General features: G+C 38.6%; 2 protein-coding genes across 4 annotated transcripts in view; both read right to left on the reverse strand.

Annotated features, from left to right (window-relative positions):
• LOC107736955 (serine/threonine-protein kinase Sgk2-like) overlaps positions 1–6,261 on the reverse strand; it is a 9,051-nt gene extending 2,790 nt beyond the window's left edge. The window contains exons 1-9 of the mRNA XM_016548346.1: positions 6,193–6,261; positions 5,477–5,661; positions 5,334–5,386; positions 5,105–5,162; positions 4,825–4,908; positions 4,285–4,416; positions 3,094–3,206; positions 2,984–3,020; positions 2,808–2,894 (exon numbers count right to left, since the gene is read on the reverse strand). Coding sequence (XP_016403832.1) covers positions 2,808–2,894; positions 2,984–3,020; positions 3,094–3,206; positions 4,285–4,416; positions 4,825–4,908; positions 5,105–5,162; positions 5,334–5,386; positions 5,477–5,494 — 582 coding nt within the window. The 5' untranslated portion in view covers positions 5,495–5,661; positions 6,193–6,261. The remainder of the gene's footprint in view (positions 1–2,807; positions 2,895–2,983; positions 3,021–3,093; positions 3,207–4,284; positions 4,417–4,824; positions 4,909–5,104; positions 5,163–5,333; positions 5,387–5,476; positions 5,662–6,192) is intronic.
• Positions 6,262–7,307: 1,046 nt separating this feature from the next.
• l3mbtl1 (L3MBTL histone methyl-lysine binding protein 1) overlaps positions 7,308–21,362 on the reverse strand; it is a 19,732-nt gene continuing 5,677 nt past the window's right edge. For 2 of the 3 annotated variants that reach the window (XM_016548342.1, XM_016548344.1), the window contains 15 exons: positions 20,351–20,442; positions 20,072–20,176; positions 19,868–20,003; positions 18,569–18,660; positions 18,343–18,494; positions 17,243–17,319; positions 15,881–15,966; positions 15,669–15,779; positions 14,281–14,419; positions 14,090–14,192; positions 13,746–13,940; positions 13,581–13,630; positions 12,371–12,528; positions 9,696–9,758; positions 7,308–8,413 (listed from right to left, as the gene is read on the reverse strand). In XM_016548342.1, coding sequence (XP_016403828.1) covers positions 8,279–8,413; positions 9,696–9,758; positions 12,371–12,528; positions 13,581–13,630; positions 13,746–13,940; positions 14,090–14,192; positions 14,281–14,419; positions 15,669–15,779; positions 15,881–15,966; positions 17,243–17,319; positions 18,343–18,494; positions 18,569–18,660; positions 19,868–20,003; positions 20,072–20,176; positions 20,351–20,442 — 1,694 coding nt within the window. In that variant the 3' untranslated portion in view covers positions 7,308–8,278. The remainder of the gene's footprint in view (positions 8,414–9,695; positions 9,759–12,370; positions 12,529–13,580; positions 13,631–13,745; positions 13,941–14,089; positions 14,193–14,280; positions 14,420–15,668; positions 15,780–15,880; positions 15,967–17,242; positions 17,320–18,342; positions 18,495–18,568; positions 18,661–19,867; positions 20,004–20,071; positions 20,177–20,350; positions 20,443–21,362) is intronic. The other variant, XM_016548343.1, reaches the window with a different exon arrangement.

Genomic DNA, 21,362 nt, shown 5'->3' on the forward strand with positions numbered 1-21,362 from the left:
ATAATTATATGTATTTTATCTGCTCCATAAATAATTCTAGATACCTTCTCCGAATTGTTTAAATGTGTAGAATCAACATAAATTGTTTTTCATCATCAGGTCAAAAAGTACAGCAGGGCATGCAAATTCGGTCCGTTTTTTGGCCAGACAGAAACTGCACACAGGCTGAATGTGAATGTAAGTCTCTGTAAATCCACTCTTTGACAGCAGGTGGCGCTAATGGAGCAGCAGAGTTACAGCTGTTTCCTGTAACCTCCGTGGATAAAGCAGCATTGTGATTAAATCAATACTTTATTAGGTATTAGGGTGACCATACGTCCTCTTTTCCCTGGACATGTCCTCTTTCTGGACCTACAAAAATGCAACCAGCTGGGATTTCAAAATGTCCGGGATTCTGCTTTTGCTTTCCACAGTCGCCACTCATTGTGTGCATTTTTGTATTAAAGCCCTGTTTTCTTAATCCCGCTCCCGCTGAATTTCTGAACAGCCTGCTCACGCAAACTAATAAATATACTGAATATAATTTTTGCGCATCAGGGAACCACTATCAATATGTTGAGTACTTAAATCACTTTGGATGCAGCTCGTGTTGGATGCAGGGTTGCCAAATCCGCATGTTTTTATTTTTTTGCACGGCATTGGGCTGATTTTAAACTGTTGCGGCGGCAAAAAACACATTATTTTCCACATACTGTACATTATTGTTTCTCCTCTATGCCCCGCCTTTTTAAAACGCCTCGATTTTTACAAAACTCATCGGTCTGAAAAGCGAGGTGTGCTGTGATTGGCCAGCAATCCAGTGCGTTGTGATTGGCCGAATACCTCAAGCGTGAGACGGAAATGTTACACCCCTCACCATACTGTTGATGCCGTCTCCCGGAGCGACAAGACAAAAAACATGAAAACCCATTATAAACGAGGCATTTGTTGCATCCAGTGGGGACATAATTACTGATTATAATGACTTATACTGTCATTTTACGAAACACCAGGGGGCCCCCTTGCTCTCAAAGATGATTTAATTTTGTTTTTGAATGTCATTTCTTTTAATGCAGTGCGCTGTCACCCTTTCTACGTAAAAATCAGTCAAATCATGTAACGTGAATGTCATAGTGTCTTACTCGAGACAAAAAAAAACGAGTTGAAAGCGTAGCGTTGCATCGCGCCGCGTAAACATAAAACCATGTCTGCATTTGTGATCGGAGAAATGACAAACAACAAGCGCTACTCTACACTGCCCAAAACTCGCGTTTGAATCATCAGTGGCAAATGATAAAAGAAAACGTACTTACGTGAACTCTTAACTTTTATAAAGAATATCTCTTTGGATTTGAGACTTTAGTCTTTGCAACTTTACAGATCTTCTTTATGCACCAAGAGCTTCTAACACTCCAAAGAGGAAGGAAAAATTTAAATCGCATCATATGACCCCATTAATGATAATTAAAATATGAAACAGTAATACTAACCGTGGGGAAATTTATCATGATTTATCATCAAACGGGTAATCGTTCCATCCCTAATATATATATATACTGTATATATATATATATACACATACATACATACATACATAAATACAGTATATATATATTTGCTATATTTATTTATTTATTCATTTATTTATTTATAGCTGCGTAATTGTTTATATCGTCACAAAAATGTAGCTATATTATTGTCCAGCTCTTTATATAAAGTTGAATATAAAAGTATGTCCAGCTTTATCCACATACACACAGTACACTAGTATAGACCTTATGTAGCCCCGCCCCTTTTTGTGTTCCATCTTCCGGAGTGCATTTCCACAGCATGATGGTAAGATCTTACGAATTTATGAATGAACCGCTCGTATTAAAATCATCCCGGTCTTCTGACATTTGCTATGACATCCGCTTTAAAAATTACGATGTTCTTAATAACAGTGGTTAACTCTAAAACAACTTCATCAACTAATTACTCTTCAAAAGCGATGCTATAGAGCAGGGGTGTCAAACTCAGTTCCTGAAGGGCCGGATCCCTGCAGAGTTTAGTTCCAACCCTGCTCCAACACACATACCATGTAGTTTTCAAATAAGCCTGAAGGACTTGATTAGTTGGATCAGGTGTGTTTAATTAGGGTTGAATCTAAACTCTGCGGGGCTTCAGCCCTCGAGGAATTGAGTTTGACACCCCTGCTCTAGAGCTACCTTAAAAACGGAAGTTCAAAGACAAAAACCTAAAAATGACGCATTAGGTCCATAGCGCAATAAAGACTATAACTGTATTATTGCACAGCTCTCTATAAAGTCTGATATACATTACATCCAGCTTTATCAGCATACATTGCAATAACGTGAAGAGATATACTATATTAAAAATCTCAACTTTTTAAATTTTGTTTTTGTTGCAAAATGTAACTATATTATTGCCCAGACTTTTATATGAAGTTAGATGTATACTGTAAGCAGGTTCATCTTCATTCACATATATTTTCCTGTAGTTCAAACAATAGAGCATAGCACTAGAATGCCAAAGCCATAGGTTCAATTCCCATAGATAGCAAAAACTGATCAAATGTGCATCTTGAATGCAAAGTCACTTATGATCAAAGATTCTGCCAAATGCATAAATGTTCATAAAAGTGCTGGATTGCTTGTGTTGTCGCAAAATATGAACTATATTATCATCCACCTTTAATCTGCTAAATGCAACTATAAGCGAGGAAGATATAAGAATATTATAAACATTAACATTATGATTTTCTGTAAAGCTGCTTTGAAACAATGTATATTGTAAAAAGTAAATTTGACTCGACTCAAGATTCGTACCTCTGGAGTGCCGCAGAAGGTTGTGGTGGTTCCTTCTGGTTCTATGCCTTCTTTACACAAGCCAAAATCTGTTAACACCACATGACCCTGAAAGAGATCAGAAACAAACTTAAATGCACTATCACAATGCATTTATTATTACTATTGCATGCACTTGTCCTAAATAGCTGTTTTACCTGGTGGTCTAATAGAATGTTTTCTGGCTTGAGATCTCTAGATGGGAACATGAAGGCATGGAAGTGAGTTCAGGCCAGCTGAGATATGACAGGAAAGCATTGTTACTGACCTGTACACTATATTGAGAGAGTGAAGGTATCCGATGGCACTGGCCACCTCAGCCGTGTAGAAGCGAGCTCGTGCCTCTGAGAAACACCGCTCTCTCTGCAGGTGATAAAATAACTGCAGGGGAAAGGAAAAGGAGCACTCAGACCTGTTTTTAACACATTCAATTGATTGTGCTGCTTGTTTCCAGCATGTAAAATGTAAAACAGAAATCTGTTTAAAACGGTTTATCTTGTGTGAGCTGATATAGTACTTAAACTGAGTTTATGTCTGTAAACATAAGGATATTTCAACATAAATGTATAAGCAGAAGTATGGTTATTAATAGTGCTGTCCCTTGTCACAATCCTGCCTGTCTTTAAACACGAATGGTGGCTGTTTGTAATTCCTAACCAAAAACACTTTCATATTAATCAGATGTAGTCAATCATGTGAAACAGTGCTTCAGTCTGAGTTATATATTATTATGAAGTCTTATGTACTTGATACGTATATAAAAGTTTGGGATCTGTAAGAATTTTTATTGTTTTTAAAGTAGCCTCTTCTGCTCACCAAGGCTGCATTTATTTGATCAAAAATACAGTAAAACAGCAATGTTGTGAAATACTATTACAATTTAAAAGAAATGCATTTTTTAAATGTAATTTATGTATGTAACGTAAAGCTGAATTTTCAGCATCATTACTCAGTGCCACATGATCCTTCAGAAATCATTCTAATATGCTGATTTACTTAAAGGATTCTTTAATAACTCAAAAGTGCAAAATAAAAGCATTTATTTGAAATGCACATCTTTTATAACATTACAAATGTATTTACTGTCACTTTTCATCAATGCAATGTAAATATATAAATGCATAATAAATAAATATATACACTCATTTTTTAAGTCAGCATGAAATCGAAGTCACCCTATCTATAAATGCATGTTTTTTTCTTACTGTGACTTCTCTCTGGTGTCTCCAATCATTAGTCCACTTCAACCCATGCTCATCTGCCTGCATTTTGATTGGCCACGCAGCAACAGACAGACAGACAGAACTACTGCATACTGCATTTTTGTTGTTTGTTTTCTAATAATCTGTCACATTTGTATGCAGCTGAACTCAGTTTCTCGGTTGCAATGGTTTTTGAAACAATTGGACTTTTTCTGAAAATGCCTGTTGTATTCATCAGTGATGCTTTCTTGCCATACCTCTCCACCGTTGACGTAATCCAGGACAAAATACAGCTTCTCCGGGGTCTGAAAGGAGTAGTGCAGCCCGACCAGAAAAGGGTGTTTCAGACTCTTGAGCAGCACGTTCCTCTCTGCCATTATATTCTTTTGCTGTTGCACACAAACGCAGCATTGACGGAGGTGAACAAGAGAAGACAGATATGAGCCGGCACCATCCAGGACAGAGCATGAGACAAGCGACAATGCTACAGTTTCAAGAGGAGCTTTTCAGTGCTAAAACAATGAAACTCTGCAAGCAGTTTGCACACTGCTTGTGTATTACACACTGGGATCGTGTTCAGCAATTACATTCCAACGTCAAAACATGCGGTGAATATTAGTTACTACTGTAGCCAATCAAGAGTCTGTCTTTTGACCAGCAGGCTTGGCATGGTACAAAGGACAGAGTTAGATTAGATCCTATCATTATCAGAGCAATGAGGTGTTTGGATCTTTCATATGAAACACTGTATGGAAAAACAAGCTGGTTGCACGTAAAATAGATAAATAAACACCAACCTCTTTTTTCTTCAATATAACTTTCTTTTGCAAAACTTTCACGGCATAGAAGTTTCCATCAGCTTTCAGTTTTGCTAAGAGCACCTGCAATCGACATGATATCTCACATATTGTTTTGGATGAAACAGCATTTCTGTATTTTTTTTTTCTCGTGTAGATCACTTATGCCTTTAAAACAACCCCAAACATTTCTTTCATCAAGATAACCTTTGCAGCGTTAATGATTGGTGAAGTCACACGGGACACAGTTAATCAGAGAGTGGCATCAGACGCGCCTCACCTTCCCAAATGTTCCTTTACCAATCACAGCCAGAAAGTCAAAGTCAGTGGGTTTGGCACTGAAGCACACAAGACAATACAAATGAACAGCCTAGCCCTAGTTATTATAATATATACAGTAATAGCCACTGCACCACAATCACTATCTATGAACATAAATCCATCGTGTTCCATATGAAAAAGGTTTACAGGATTCTTCTGACAAATGATTAATAAAAGTGTGATCTTACTGAGGATTGGCCGACACACCCAGATTGACCTCGTCTGATGGAGACGATAAGGACTGAAGAGGACAGTGAAATATATTCAACATATACATCCCAGCAAAGCCTGGCTAATCTACAATGTAACCGTGAAGAATGAAAGTTCTTACTGGATTATAATGAGCCATCCTGTGTTCCTCAGCAGCTGCGAGTCAGATCTGTGAGGATCTGAAGTGTCCTGAGCTCTTATGCTGCTCGGCCGCTCACAAACTGGATCTTCAGGTTTTTGTGACACAACAGACCCATGAAGGACGTTTGAACAAGTGTACACGGTCAATACAGCTTTGCAGTTCTCCTGCAAATTAGGACGACGAATAAACACTTTGTTCCTAAAGGTTATGTCTGCTGTGTGAGGTTCGACTAAAATGTGCTGTTTGTTTGCTAGACACAGTGGAGGATCACGGTATCGTGATAATTATTATCCTTATGTTTTTATTCACCTTAATAAACACCATTGGACGAGTTCATTATGAATCTAAATAAATAAATGGTTACACTTTATTTTAAGGTGTCCTTGTTGCAGTGTAATTATACATTAATTACTGAGTAATATTAATTAACTACATGCAGTTACTGTATGGTTAGGGTTAGGATTACTTGCATGTAATTATGCATCATTTATTGTTATTATAATAGTAAGTACATGTAACGTGTAACAAGGAAAAGTGTTACCAACTAATTAATTAATAAAAGCTTGTATAATATAGTAGTTGGAAGTAGATTAGTGTATACACTGACAAGCAGTTTGTATTCTATAGTTTCTGATCAAATACAAATAAAACAATCGAAAAGAGTGTAAACATGGTTGTCTGAAAAAACAACTCACCGTCTGTTTGGAGTCAGGGTTAAATGTAGAGTTGATGAAGTTTTGCTGATAAAGTGCATTTTCTGCGCGTGTCTCAGAAACGTCTGGTTATGCAGCTGCTTCGGCTGAAGGCCCGGGTGAATGATCAACCCATGTGTGCAGCGGAGAGATGAGAGCCAGAGAGACACACTGTAGTGAGTGAGTGTGTGTGTGTGTGTGTGTGTGTGTGTTTGTGTTGCAGGTATTGTATATAATCGACCAATCGTGTTGCTGCACGTGAGATGGTGAGATCTAAAGGGAACGTTTAAAGCGATGCAAATATGCGCACATGTTTGTTTGTTCGTTTGACTTGAAGCGTCCTTGCGCTTCCGGAAGGCCAAATAAAGTGCTTTTGCTTTAGCACTGAATCACACAGTGTCTCCCTGACATGGCTGCATCAACACTGCTGTTCCTGAAACCACGCCTTCTTTCTTTGCGTGCACATTTGGGCGGCATTATGCTAATATTTCCACATAGTGAGGTAGATATGTGGGGGCGTGTTAGAACATAAAAAAGTAACTGTAGTCTGATTACAAGTATTTGAAAACGTAATTTAATCAAATTACAAGTACTAAATTTGTATTACATGTAACCAGTTACTCCCAAGCGGCAACCTCCCGCTCTCTCTCGTGAAGCCAACACGGACGTGACTAAAACTGCAATTCATCGACTGGCCGCTAGAGGCTGGCTCCAAAAGGGAGTCAGTCCCATAGACTCCCCATGTTAAAATGCCAAACTTTACAGCAGAAAAAAACATGTTTACAGCCTGGTTCAAAAAATTATTTTGGTCTATATAGCTAATTTTGCCCTTCATGACAACTGTGAGGGGGGGGAATTTTTTTATAACTCGTCCGTTTAAATTATATTAAGCCTTAAAGTTCTGCATAATTAAGGGCGTGGCCACTTGAGTGACAGGTGGACTGCCGCTGCTGTCACCGGCGTCGAGCTAGGTGGGCGTGGTTTCAGCAACCAGCTCCCGCCTCTTTCCCCTTTTTCGATAATCCGGGAGTGACGCGCGGTGACGTGCTGCCAAGTTGGCGACGGCCTGCTCCGCCCACTTTGAGCTTCAAAACCGCTCGTCAGAAACCTACGGGTGACGTCACGGACACTACGTCCATGTTTTTATACAGTCTATGGTTACTCCCCAGCTCTGCTTGTAACCACACTGACCAACAGCGAATCCTTCGTTAGTCTTAACTATGCTTTCAGAAAACACAGAAATGTTGTAAATGACGCAACTTGCGATCATACAGTTTGCTAAAAAAGTGTGGTTTCCGGGGCACTGTTATGTTGTTGCTATCTTAGTATTCATTTATTGCATTTTATGCCCGTTTTATCGTCTGCCAGATGAAAATTGTGAATCTAGTGGCTTGGAAATAGCACAGCTCTCCTCAACAAGTTCACATATTCAGGGGACTGTCAGACTCCACTGAACAACACTTGAATTAAACATTTATTCATGTTGATGAACTGAACGACACAGTTACTCAACTGTACATTATTAAAATGTTCCCATCAGAGAGAGAAACATAGATGACCTAAAAACCTGACCTCGGTTCCTGCTATTCACCCCTCATTCATACAGATGAAAAATAACAACACTGATATCTCGGTAAAATAGCTCATGCTTTTAAACTAGAATCTCTTTGAATGTCAGGAGCACTTTGTTACTGAGGGCAGATATTGGTAATGGTCCCCAAACAATGGACTCCTCATGTAAAGTGCATCATCAGGGATCGAATAAAGGGTCCAGTAGCACCAATCGACTGAAATCTGCCCTGATATTTCTGCGCGCCGATTTCCACACAACATACTGAGGACTAATGTAGATTTCAGTTAGCACTCCAGATACAGAAAACACTGTAAAAGGTGGGTCCAGATCAAGTTGTTCTTTATCAGAACGTGTCGTTTCGCTTTTGAAGTAAAGCACCGTCAAAGCTGGGCTGGGCTGCTTTGTCACTTATGGTTCGTCCTGGATCTCTCTCTCTCTCTCTGGTGGGTTCAGACGTTAAACAGCAAACACGTGATAGAAGTCGGATTCTGATTGAGGAGTCTGAGGATGAGCTGCTCACTTCAGGCCTTCATCTGTGCTCTTGAACATTAAGATGGCGTTGTGAATCTTCAGCGCTGGTCCTAGCTTGATATTCATGATCTTCACAATATCATTTTGATTCAGAAGGAGGAACGCCTCTCCATCAATCATCTGCAGAGAAAAGCATCGATGAGCTACACAAGATGTGAGCTACACCGGACTGAATTGCGCGCAATGTAGACAGCATTCGAATTAAGTTTATCATGAATAAAGTCAAATAAAGTACATAAAATAAAATAGGCCTACAAGAAAACATTTTTATTCATCCCACAAGTCTTGTAAGTCCATTAACTGATCGTCTTTTCACTGTAATATTTGTATATTATTATTATTATTATTATTAGACTATTATTATTGGTTATATTTTTATATTCGTTTTCCCCTCTTCATTTCGATCTCTTTACTTAACTTTCTGAATACTAAATAAATGCTAAATAATAATGCTAAATAATAACCTACTGTAAATGCTCGACATGCCAATAAAGCTTTGATTATGCTGACTTAAATTTTTACTGGAATGCAGTTTATTTCAGCTAATTAATAGACTATAATTATAAATACTATAGTGTTTTGTTGAGGAATAAATCATTCACGTAGTTTCATTTGTAAATTAAAACACAACAGGCTCATTTACCATCACACACAGGCATAAATACAATCATAAAGTCAATACCTTATTGGCATAATGGTCAGGCGTTTACAGTATTTGCAAAATATATGTTAGCAAATACTAGCATAATTATACAGAACGTTAATTAGGTAAAGCGATACACGAATGGAAAGGGGAAAAATCATATATAACAATACACATAGAAATATAGACCTAAGAAGTTAATATAGTAATAATAATAATATACAAATATTAAATTAAATGTTTAATGTAAAAATGTTTTATCCATCTCTGATAATCCCAGGTTGCTATGGTCACGCAGGTTTGTTTACGCATTAAACTCGTGACCACAACAAAATTAAGTGAACCAAACATGTCCCCTCCCGGCCACCGTACCTGAAATATCATATATATAAAGTTCTTTAAAGACAATATTAGTGGTGTGTACCCATGCAAAACTCACTACAAATATACTGGAGTTATTTATTGTCAATAGTGTAGCATTACACAATACAACACACACTTTCAAACCAAATACCCCATCCTCCCGCTTTCTATTGAGACGCATCACCCTCCCAGAAATTAATGTGCAAAGTTAAATGTGATTGCGCCTTCATATATACAATTCCTATATAGAAACTCTTAGAAACTATTGACTACTAAAACATTATGACTCAACAGTCAATCTATTAACATTTTAATTTGCACAATAATAGCCTACTTACGATGCTTTCTTCAGCAAGTACCATTAATAATTCTAATTTAATGAGGTTAATTACTTACTTCCTCTTTGAAAATTCGGGCCTGCTCCTCACAACCAATAAGATTATTGACAAATCCAAAGACCTGCAAATAAAATGGGGATATAAATTAACAGAGCCATCATACTGACTGCTGTTTGTTTGCTGTGTCTATAGATTATGTTATAACTCAGAAACTGTGCATCTGTACTCTTATTGTCCTACCCTAGTGAAAAATAAATATACTAAAGTGTATATGAAATAAATATATTTCATGATAAGTATGCTACAAATACATATGTATGTACTTAATTCAAATACTCTACAATTGTACTTTTACTATACTAATGTCACGAACGGTACTGTGAGGGAGCGCGGAGCGAGGAATGAGGAGACGTGGAGTACATCAACAAGGAGACTTTAATAACATCAAGGGAACCAGGAAAACACACGTAGCAGAGGAGGTTGGCATAAACAATACCGGACGCCGAACTAAGAACAGGGAACACTTTATATAGGCTACACATGGCATGACGAGGGGATGACGAGACACACCTGGGATCAATAGAACGAAACGGGGAATACCTGGAACAAATGATAAGGACAGGAACGGGAAGGACCAAATATGGGCATAGAAACACATGAGGAACAAAACACACACAAAACACGGAACAGAGTCTGACATTATTCCCCCCTCCCATAAGGCGCGTCCAGCGCTGTAACAATTCCACCAGGGAGGGGGGTGGGCGCCCTGGAGGCTGGTGCAGGACTGGGACACGGGGAATACCTCCAGGGCAGATCAAGCAGTCCAGGGTGCCATGGCGGAGCAGGGAGCTCTGGAAGCCATGGCGGATCAGGCAGTTCAGGATGCCATGGTGGAACAGGGAACTCGGGGAGCCTGGCTTCGGCCCGGCCTCCATGGATGTACCCCTACTACCCACCCCCCAAAAAAAAATCCTTGGGGAGAATATCGTCTTTAGAGGCCCTCCCAGGGCTTGACTTGGGGATTGGAGCCCTCCTTGGGCAGGACGTGGGAACTGGAGCCCTCCTTGGGCAGGACATGGGGACTGGAGCCCTCCTTGGGCTGGACATGGGAACTGGAGCCCTTTCTGTGCTAGACTCGGGGACTGGAGCCCTCTCTGGGCTAAACTCGGGGACTGGAGCCCTCCGTGGGCTAAACTCAGGAACAGGAGCCCAGGAGCCCACACGGAAGCGAGCTCTGGGGCTGGAGCCCACACTGGAGCAAGCTCTGGGGCTGGGATGAGGGCGGAGAACAGTCTTTTTCTCCTCATCCTCCTCCCTTGGTTAGAGGAGAACGGCGCGGCCCGCGGGCTTGAGCTCGGGCAGGCTGGGGGGCTGGAGAATGCCGCGGCTGGCGGGCTTGACTGAAGAATGGCCGGCGTTTCTGGGCTGAGGACAGAGACGGTGCTGGGAGGAGATGGGTGGTCGGAACATTTGGCCTGGTATGTGGAGGGTCCTGGCGAGGGGTGAGCTGGCGAGGCCCGGTGATTTTCGGGAGGGACTGGATGATGATCGCTCTGAAACTTTTCTACTTCGAGACTTACTCCATTTAAATAAAGGACATGATTAACCAACTCGATCAGGAGAAAACTGTACGTGGGAAGATCGCAGCCGATTACGTCATCATCCAGCCCCAGCCAAAAACAGACACAGAAAATGGCATCGAACCAGCTCACCTGGTTGGAGAGCTCTAGGAACTCCTCTACATACCTCTCCAACTCCCGACCACCCTGCCGCAGACACCAAAGCCTGTCTTCAGCCGCAGTCATCTTCTTTGGTCCGGTATTCTGTCACGAACGCTACTGTGAGGGAGCGCGGAGCGAGGAATGAGGAGACGTGGAGTACATCAACAAGGAGACTTTAATAACATCAAGGGAACCAGGAAAACACACGTAGCAGAGGAGGTTGGCATAAACAATACCGGACGCCGAACTAAGAACAGGGAACACTTTATATAGGCTACACATGGCATGACGAGGGGATGACGAGACACACCTGGGATCAATAGAACTAAACGGGGAACACCTGGAACAAATGATAAGGACAGGAACGGGAAGGACCAAATATGGGCATAGAAACACATGGGGAACAAAACACACACAAAACACGGGTCTGACAACTGACAACTAAACTGGTATACTTAAAGTCTGTTAAATTGGAATAACTAATTTTGTGCTTAATGCACTTTAATTGTGCAGAAATAGTGCTGAAGTCCAACTAAAGATACACTAAAGTAAATCTGATTGTGCTAAAGTGGAGCTATTGCGAGTATACTTCAGATACACTTTAAATATCTTGCATTTAAAGACCGATATTATTCAAAGATCATACAATCCTCACCAATATTGACATGAAAACACATTTTAGGCTTAATATTAAGAAATGTGCATTGTGCACAAGTACTCCAAATACAGTTGAATTATAATGTTTATATCAGTCTCAAGTGATATGTCAGTAAATATAGATTTGAACTATACTTAGTATGAAATAGATGCATTTTAAATATATTACTTTTTTTATTTAAAATAAAAGTGTTGGAAGCATAAGTGATTAAGTAATATATAATAATATAGTACATGTGCAAATAATGGCCTGTGCATGCCGTCCTATATAACTGCATGTGATCTTTTACACTAAAATTAATAAATGTATTTATTTTACCCAAGAAAATTGCAAACGGTTGAATAAAGCGATTACCTCCTCTATAGTCCATGTGGATACTTGACCTGCATGAATTCCTGCGACGCCAGGCAGTAACTTACAGTGCTGCTCCCAGCAGAGAGACAGAGTCCGGTCCGAGTTCACTGTAAACGCTGTCATGAAGAGAGACGAGTACATTCCCTCCAACGCCATGTCTGAAACACACACACACACACTCACACAGACACACACACACACACACACACTCACACTCACACAGACACACACACACACACACAGACACACTCAGACACACACAGACACACACACACACACACACACGCAGTTTTCAATGAATTGCAAAATCACATGATATAGACTTAACTTGTATATGGGCCCTATTTTAACGATCTAAGCGCAAGGTCTAAAGCGCACGGCGCAGGTGCACTTAGGGTGTGTCCAAATCCACTTTTGCTAGATCAGGTTTTAGTTGGTCAATGGCGCAGTATATTTCAGTTGCCTCAAAATAGCAACGCGCCAGCAATGCGCCTGAACACACCTCGTTTTCAGACCAGCACGCCCATGGACGCACAAATGGGTGCAAATGCATTTGCTATTTAAACAACGTGGCGCAGGACGTGAAAATGACAACTGCGTCGGGCTGAAACTAGCAAAAAACACTTGCATCGTGCCTGGCGCCGCATTGCACCGGGTGTATGATAGGGCCCAATATATTGTTTAATTAGGATATTCTGAGTAAATCTTTGCATATCTCAACAATGAATACATCAGTCAGATTATTAGTAAACAGAATATTACCTTACAGGGTTATGGTGATCTGATTAACATGTTCACATGACACATGTATACATTTACCTTTAGTCATTTAACAGATGCTTTTATCCAAAGCGACTTACAAATGAGGACAATAGAGCAATCAAAACCAACAAAAGAGCAATGATATGCAAATGCTGTGACAGGTCTCGGTTAGTCTAAAGCCGCACACAAGGGTTTTTTATATAATAAATAAAAAGAAAAAGTAGATAGAACAGAAAAAGAATTGAGAATGCTAGTGTTAGAGGGTCAAAAGTTTTTTATAAATAAAAAAGAAAACAAATAGATAAAACAGAATTAGAATAGAGAGTGCTAGAGTTTGATATAATTACATATAATTTAGTCACATATAATTGGAATAACTCTTGCTCATTCAAACACAGTCACTGAGACTCAGATTCAAATATAGAAAATGCAGTAAAGTTAAACTCACTCTGACAATTTCTTTGCTGACTTTTGCGATATTTTGGAGGGCGACCAATCCTGGTGACAGCAAACACAGGTGACTTTTAATAAATGTTTACATAACAGCAATATCTTTAATATACAAATACACAATCACACTTGATTAACACAACAATCGTAAATATTGTTGTACCTGCCATGGAAGCGTGATTTTTTTGCTCTCTGGCCGAAGACCAGCAGGTTACGTCTGGATCCTTCTGTATCAGAGAGATCCGCTTTAAGCCGGCCCTGGTTCCTCTCAGCCAATGGGCAGCCAGATAAACAGTGATGTGCCGTGAAGCGGCCGGTCACATGACCTGACCCATCACATCCCGGAGTAGGGCACTTTCTGAGTGACAGAAAGCACGTTTGTTCTGTATTCTGCATTGTTCTTTTGTCTGACCATTTCAACATTAAAGCAGTGGTGTTGCACTTTCTGTCAAGCTGCTCTAAACCACAAATGTTATGAAAAGTGCTAAAGGCACGCTAAAGACTGACCTGTGGTGGAAGCTGTATTTGGAGGTGCTGCGTGACTGAGGCAGACTTTTACAAGGCATGGAGGAGAAGCTGGGCTGCCGGGCTGTCAGGCTCTCCCGGGGACCTAAACCACACAGGTGACTCTGAGCTGACACAGTATTTGGTGCATGAGCAGGTGAGGGTCAGAGGAATGAGGGCTGGAGGTTTCTCACCGGGTTTCTGGGCGGTGGGCTGGCAGGGTGGAGGTTTGAGGGGGTGTCCTGTGCTCTCACACCAGCCCGCAGGGTGGATGTCCGGATGATCCGAATCCATCCACTCATCGTACAAGTGACTCCAGCCATCAAAATGAATCTAAGGACAACAGAAATGAGGCTGATTAACCCTCACAAATAAACCTCACTCTACTACATTAATATATATATATATAGAGAGAGAGAGAGACAGAGTTCTGGCATGAAACTCTAGATGGCACGGTCCGATAGGTCAAACTCAATCTGACCTAATGTCATCATTATCACATGGCGCAGCTGATTGGCTCTTTTTGTATCAGCAGCCAATGAGCTCGCTGCTCAACAGTGCTCGCTGTATCAGTCACAGCGCCTCAGAAGCCCTCCACCTCCCCCAGCTCCACCTGTATAGATCTGCTACGGGGTGATCATGTATGTTATGGGGGTTATTCATGTTATATGTGCAGCAGCCGTATTCTTACATGCTCACAGCAGCATTTTGTGGATGCATTGGCAGCAGCAGCAGCAGCAGACCTATTGCGCCAAGACCAAATACATTAAGATTGTCATGTAGATGACCATGCCAATCCCTCCGAGAGTTGTCATGACAGAAATGTTTATATATAGTAATAAAAAAATTTTGTCTTGTTTTCCTGTAAAATATTCATAGACAAGCCTTTGACAAATGACAAATTTACTTGGAAAAATTAGTTCCAATTACAAAATTACATACTTTTAAAGAATAATGTACAAATAATAAATGTATATAAATGTAGTAACAAAATTTAGTGAAAAACTTGTAGGCAGTTTGTTAAGAGAAATGTTTAATATATATTCTCTGAAAACAATTCCTATTATTGTACACAATTTTGCTTCTCAAAAAACTTGTCAAGAGGATGTTTAATATTTTGTACTTCTGTTTGCTATGCTAAATTATATGTTTTATACTTAAAATAGTCATTCAATAGTTTGGGGTCAGCAAGATTTTTTTAGACTGGCGTAATGATGCTGAAAATTCAGCTTTGATCACAGTTTAAAAAATATTCAAATAGAAAATTGTAATAATATTTTACAATATTATTATTTTACTGTATGTTTGATCAAATAAATGCAGCTTTGGTGAGCAGAAGACTCAAAAATCATTCAAAAATCATACCTACCCCAGACTTTTCATCTCAGCCAAATATTGTCCTATCCTAACAAACCATACATCAATGGAAAGCTTATTCAATCAGCTTTCAGATGATGTATAAATCTCAATTTCAAACAACTGACCCTTATGGCTGGTTTTGTGCTCCAGGGTCACATTTGATCAAACTGGCATAGCTGTAAGCTGGGGTTAGTCTACAGAAGCAGCAGCAGGTTTTTCTCACCTTGATTCTGTAGGTGTCAATCTCCTGCACCGTAGCCAAGCGGATCAGCCCCGGACACCTCTTATCCACTGCCTCCAGCTTCATCTGCACCTGGAAGCTGTGGGAGGGGCGCTGCGCAAACACAAGAAGAGTTGCTTTCCTTATTTTGACCAAGGAAGTGGTCTCAATAGAGTTCTGATTGTATTTGATCAGGACTGAGAGATCTGACACACCACTCTGAAGGCTTCAGGAGCGACCGCCGTCGAGCCCGTCTCCTCCAGATACCTCTCCCACGAGAACCTGTCAGGGTCCTGATAGTCTGTCAGGACAAGACCACATCCAGCCAGTCTTATATTAAAGCAGGCCACCCAAACAGACAGACAGAGTATTCATACATACAGCTACACTAGCCTTCAAACTGGGGTCAGTGGGATGTTTTTATGTTTCTGAAAGAAGACATGATGCTTCATCACCAATGCTGCATTTGTCAAAAATTTAAAAGAAGTATTTTCTATTTAATATATATATATATTGTGAAATATTATTACAATTTACTGGTTTCTATTTGAATATATTCTAAACTGTAGTTTATTGCTGTGATCAAAGCTGAATTTTCAGCATCATTACTCCAGTCTTCAGTGTCACATGATCTTCAGAAATCATTCTAATATATTGATTTGCTGCTCAAGAAACATTTCTGATTGTTATCAATGTTGAAAACAGTTGTGCTGCACAATATTTTTGTGTAAACGGTGGTACATTTTATTTTTCAGGATTCATAGATGAAGGGAAAGTTCCAAAGAACAGCATTTATTTTAAATATTTTGTATTATTATAAATGTCTTTACTGTTGCATTCGATCGATTTAATATGTCCTTGCTGAATTTTTTTAACTTTCCTCTAATTTTTTGTGCAGTGTATATGTGTGTGTATATATGTGTGTGTGTGTTTCTTCATATATATAATTATTCCAAACATTTAACCGGTACTGTATAAAATATATTATATGAATGACACAAGTCTGCTTTTCTACAGAATCACAAATGAACTACATTACTTGGCTTAAAAGGGTTTCTGTGAATAATATTAATAATAAATGTTATCATATATTGAATATTGCTGTCTTTGTCATAGCGCTGTGGCCAGAGTACAGTGATTTTACCACGGTATTTCTTATTTTTATCAATTTCGAAAACAATTGTGCTACTTGATATTTTTGTGGAAATCATAATACATTTTTTCCCCCAAAATTTTTTAATTAATAGAAAGCTCACACGAATCTTTTGTGGCATTATACTGTCACGACATTATACTGACACATTATTTACTGTAACTTTTGATCAATTTAATACATCCCTGCTAAAAAAAAAAGCCTCAATTTCTTTTTAAAAAATGACCTCAAACATTTGAAAGGTAATGAACATCTATAGAAGCAACTCAAGTAAAATCCATGTTAATAACAACACTTAAATATCAAAATAACAATTTGGTCACATATTTTGGAACAAAGCAATGGTATATCTGTTTGTTTTTCACAATGGATCCCTGCTGAAACACGTAGAGTTGAGTGCAGAGGCTAAAGCGGCGTGAGTTACCCTGCGGGGGCGTCAGCGGGAGGCCTCTCTCCTCACACCAGCCGATGGGATGAATGTACGGGCTGTGAGCATCACACCTGCGGGGAACACATCACCACTTCACCTTCAATAAGAAACCCATTCATTTCACACTGCACCATATTACACAGAACTTAATTTCTGAACTTATTTGTATTGTTTTATTTGCATGTATGGATTACTTGGGTTGTTACCGACATCTGGTGAAAATTTCATGTCAACAGCACCTTTAGAAATATATTTACTGAGAAAAATGGTGAGGTGTTCAATACTTATTTTACCCGCTGTATATATATATATGGTCAGTGTTTGGGGTAATGCATTACAAGTAACGCGAGTCACGCAGATTACTTTTTTTAAGTAACTAGTAAAGTAACGCATTACTTTTTAATTTACAAGAAAATATCTGAGTTACTTTTTCAAAGAAGTTGCTTTGTTTTTCCCATGTATTGATTGAAAGCTCTCCTGTCCCCATGTTATAGAGAAATCAGGAGTAAGATGTTACTTTAGTTCTAGAATAAATGTGAGCATGCTTTAATTCATCTCACTCACAAAATAACAGATTCAGTATTCCTCAAAATGAATATATAAAACAGTGAAATGCAACTCAGAATATGACGCAAACCTGCAATAATTAAATATGTTAAATAATACAAATATTCTTTATGTATTTAATCCCATTTTATTAACCAGTGTCTTTGCTGCTGACATTCGATGATACAATTCAACCATACTAAGCAAAAATCACTCACTATAAACTAACATTTGTGCTTTTTTATATTGCTGAAGAGTGTTGAACTTTCTTCTTCTGCATTCTACAATACAGACGTTAATTTACTTTTTGTTTTTGGTGTTAAGGGGCTTTTACGTTTGCCAAAAATAGAACTTTTTATTTTAAAAACAAACAATCAAGCCCTGCCCAGATTTAAAAAGTAACGTAATGCATTACTTTCCATAAAAAGTAACTAAGTAACGTAATTAGTTACTTTCGCAATATTGTAATGCATGACTTTTAAAAGTAACTTTCCCCAACACTGTATGCGGCATCATTTAAGCAAACGTGACAAGCAGCTGTAACTCACCAGTAGTCATACGTGTCGTCCCAGTTATCAAAGTGAACCAGGAAGCGGTTGCCCACTTTGTCTGTTACCGTGGCAACACAGATGAGAGACGGGTTCATGCGGTCCACAGCCTCCAGCTTCATCCCCACCTCAAACCCACAGTCTGTCTCCGGCTGCACAGTCAGAAAACAGCTCTGAGTTCACAGTCCTTCAGTGAGGCACGGCACAGCTTTAGTGTCTGACTCACTTTAACTGAGTGAGAGAACAGCTCCTTCGGGGCAGCTTGTGATCGCGTGATCTTTAGGTAGCTGGACCAAGAAAACTCTTCTTCTTTACATCCTGCAAGGGAAGAGGGTTGAATTGCTGAAATATGAATTTACAATATAACTGTGTGTTAGCACATCTATAACAGCTGTACGGAAGAGGATTAGCGCCAAGCAATAATAAAAAAAAATAAAACCATCTCGAGATTAAAGTCATTATAATACGAGATTAAACTAGTTACATTTCAAGAAAAATGTCGAAATAAAATGTTGAGATTAAACTCATTAAATTTAGAGAATAAAGTCGTTATGTTTCGAGATAAATCTCATTACATTTCGAGATAATATGTTGAGAATAAAGTCATTAAATTACGAACATGACACGAGTCTCGACTTTTTTCTCGAAATTTAACAAGTTTTTTCTCGAAACACAACAACTTTTTTTCTCGTAATTAAATGAGTTTATTCTCAACATTTTATTTAGCCTTTTTCTTCGAAATGTAATGACTTTTTTAAAATTACATATGTGAAATATAATATTATATGTGATATATAATAGATCCTATTTTTTTTTTAAAGTACATGTTTTTGAACAATGTTAAAGCAATAAGCCATAATAGTCCATGTGTTGGAAAAAGGGAAAAATATACATATATACTTTATATACATATAAAATATACATATATTGGAAAAATATACATATATACATATGTTTATATATATATATACATATACATGTATATATATATGAGAGAGAGAAAGATAGAGTTATATAATTGTATATAACAGTTTTTGCAGCTTAATCTTTTTGTAGAAACAAATACACTACCACTATTCAAAAGTAAGAAAGAAAGAAAGAAAGAAAGCTGTTCTTTTGAACTTTCTATTTATCAAAGAGTCCTGAAAAATAAAATGTATCACCGTTTCCACAAAAATATTGTGCAGCACAACTGTTTTCAACATTGATAATAATCAGAAATGTTTCTTGAGCAGCAGAGCAGTATATTAGAATGATTTCTGAAGATCATGTGACACTGAAGACTGGAGCAATGATGCTGAAAATACAGCTTTGATCACAGAAATAATTTACATATCAAAATAGAAAACAGTTATTTTAAATTGTAAAAGTATTTAGCAATATGATCAAATAAATGCAGTCTTGGTGTGCAGAAGAGGCTCTGTTCGGTGTATATAATTCATCCTAAGATTGTATGTATGTCTATCACATTGTATGGTTCTCCCCTATTTTACTTATGTTTCATCTAAACAGATTTGTAATTCACCTTTTGGGGTGTAGAGCTTGTGTCCTGTGCTCTCACACCATCCAGCGGGGTGAATATCAGCGCAGCTGGCGTTGACCCAGAAGTCATGGCAGTCAGAATAGCCATCAAAATGGAGGCGCAATCTGAAGCCGCAGACCTGGAGACGAGCATGTGGAGAGAATGAGCACTGAGAGACAGATTACAGTCAGAACAGCCAGACTGTACCTCAGCGACGGTCAGGACGAAATACATGGAGGGGTGCTGGGGGTCGATGCCCTCTAACTTCATCCCCTGTCTGAAGCTGTTCTTAATCGTGGGAACCCTCTGGGTCTAGACCGGCGACATGGATAAATGTTAACATAGAAAAATCCATAATTGAACTGTAAAATGTGTAATCTTGACTCCGTATTGAAATGAATCAAGTTAATGTTCTGCGCTCTGCAACACATCAGGGCTGCATCAGTGGCGTTATTCCCTTCCTGCAGTGAAACACAGAAGTCAAACCTCCTGGAAGAGTCTGGCTGGAGCGGCCACAGCTTTCTGCTGCTCTAGATACTGCGGCCAGGACCACAGCTCCAGCTTACTCTCTGCTGAGCCTACAGACAGACATGCCAAGAATACTGTTTGCATGGGGGAAAACATTGTTAGCAAAAACTGATACAAACTACATCAATCTATATATGTAGATCCATTCATATAGTACTAACCTGAGCCATCTTTTCAAATGCTCTGTTTAGGTTCATAGCATGCTGAATTCACAAAACTCATTATATTTATTATCAGTACGATTCATGTTCAAAAGCAGAATGTGCTCCATTACCACAGAAAACATTTTAGACTCGTCCCATAGTTTGTAAAAACACAGAAATGGACTTCCGCTGTAAGCTCATAGTGGTCACAGTGGTATTTTTACTTTTACATTTAATTTTTGTTAAAGTTTTAGTTATTTTTTGTGTGTGTTTTTGCCATTTTTTAATCATTTTTTAATGTCTGTATACTTTGTATTAGTTTAAAAAAATTTTGATGTTTGTAAATCAAGTTAAACTAAATAAAAATTAGAAATGTTTTTAAGTTTTTGTTTAATATATATTTTATTTCAGTTAATGTTAATTTTTAATAATTAACATAACATAATAATGTTTTTTTTAAATGGTTTTAAAAAAAACATTTTTCTTTTTTTGTGGTTTTGGGTTTAGCTTTAGTTGCAATTAACTATAATAACATTTGCATATATATATATATATATATATATATATACATATATGTACACACACATATATATTATGTAAACAAAAACTTATTTTGGATGCTATTAATCGCGACTAATCATTTGACTAATATATATATATATATATACGGTTTCCCTTCTACCTTTCATTGTGAAAACACTTGAACGAGTTGTGTTCAACCAAGTCTTAGCCTTTCTCACACAGAACAACCTCCTGGACAGCAAACAATCTGGCTTCAGAAGCGGCCACTCAACTGAGACTGCCCTGCTCTCGGTTACTGAAGGCCT

This window comes from Sinocyclocheilus rhinocerous, unplaced genomic scaffold, assembly GCF_001515625.1.
Source record: "Sinocyclocheilus rhinocerous isolate Xijiao unplaced genomic scaffold, SAMN03320098_v1.1 scaffold554, whole genome shotgun sequence".
In the NCBI taxonomy this organism is placed as follows: domain Eukaryota; kingdom Metazoa; phylum Chordata; class Actinopteri; order Cypriniformes; family Cyprinidae; genus Sinocyclocheilus; species Sinocyclocheilus rhinocerous.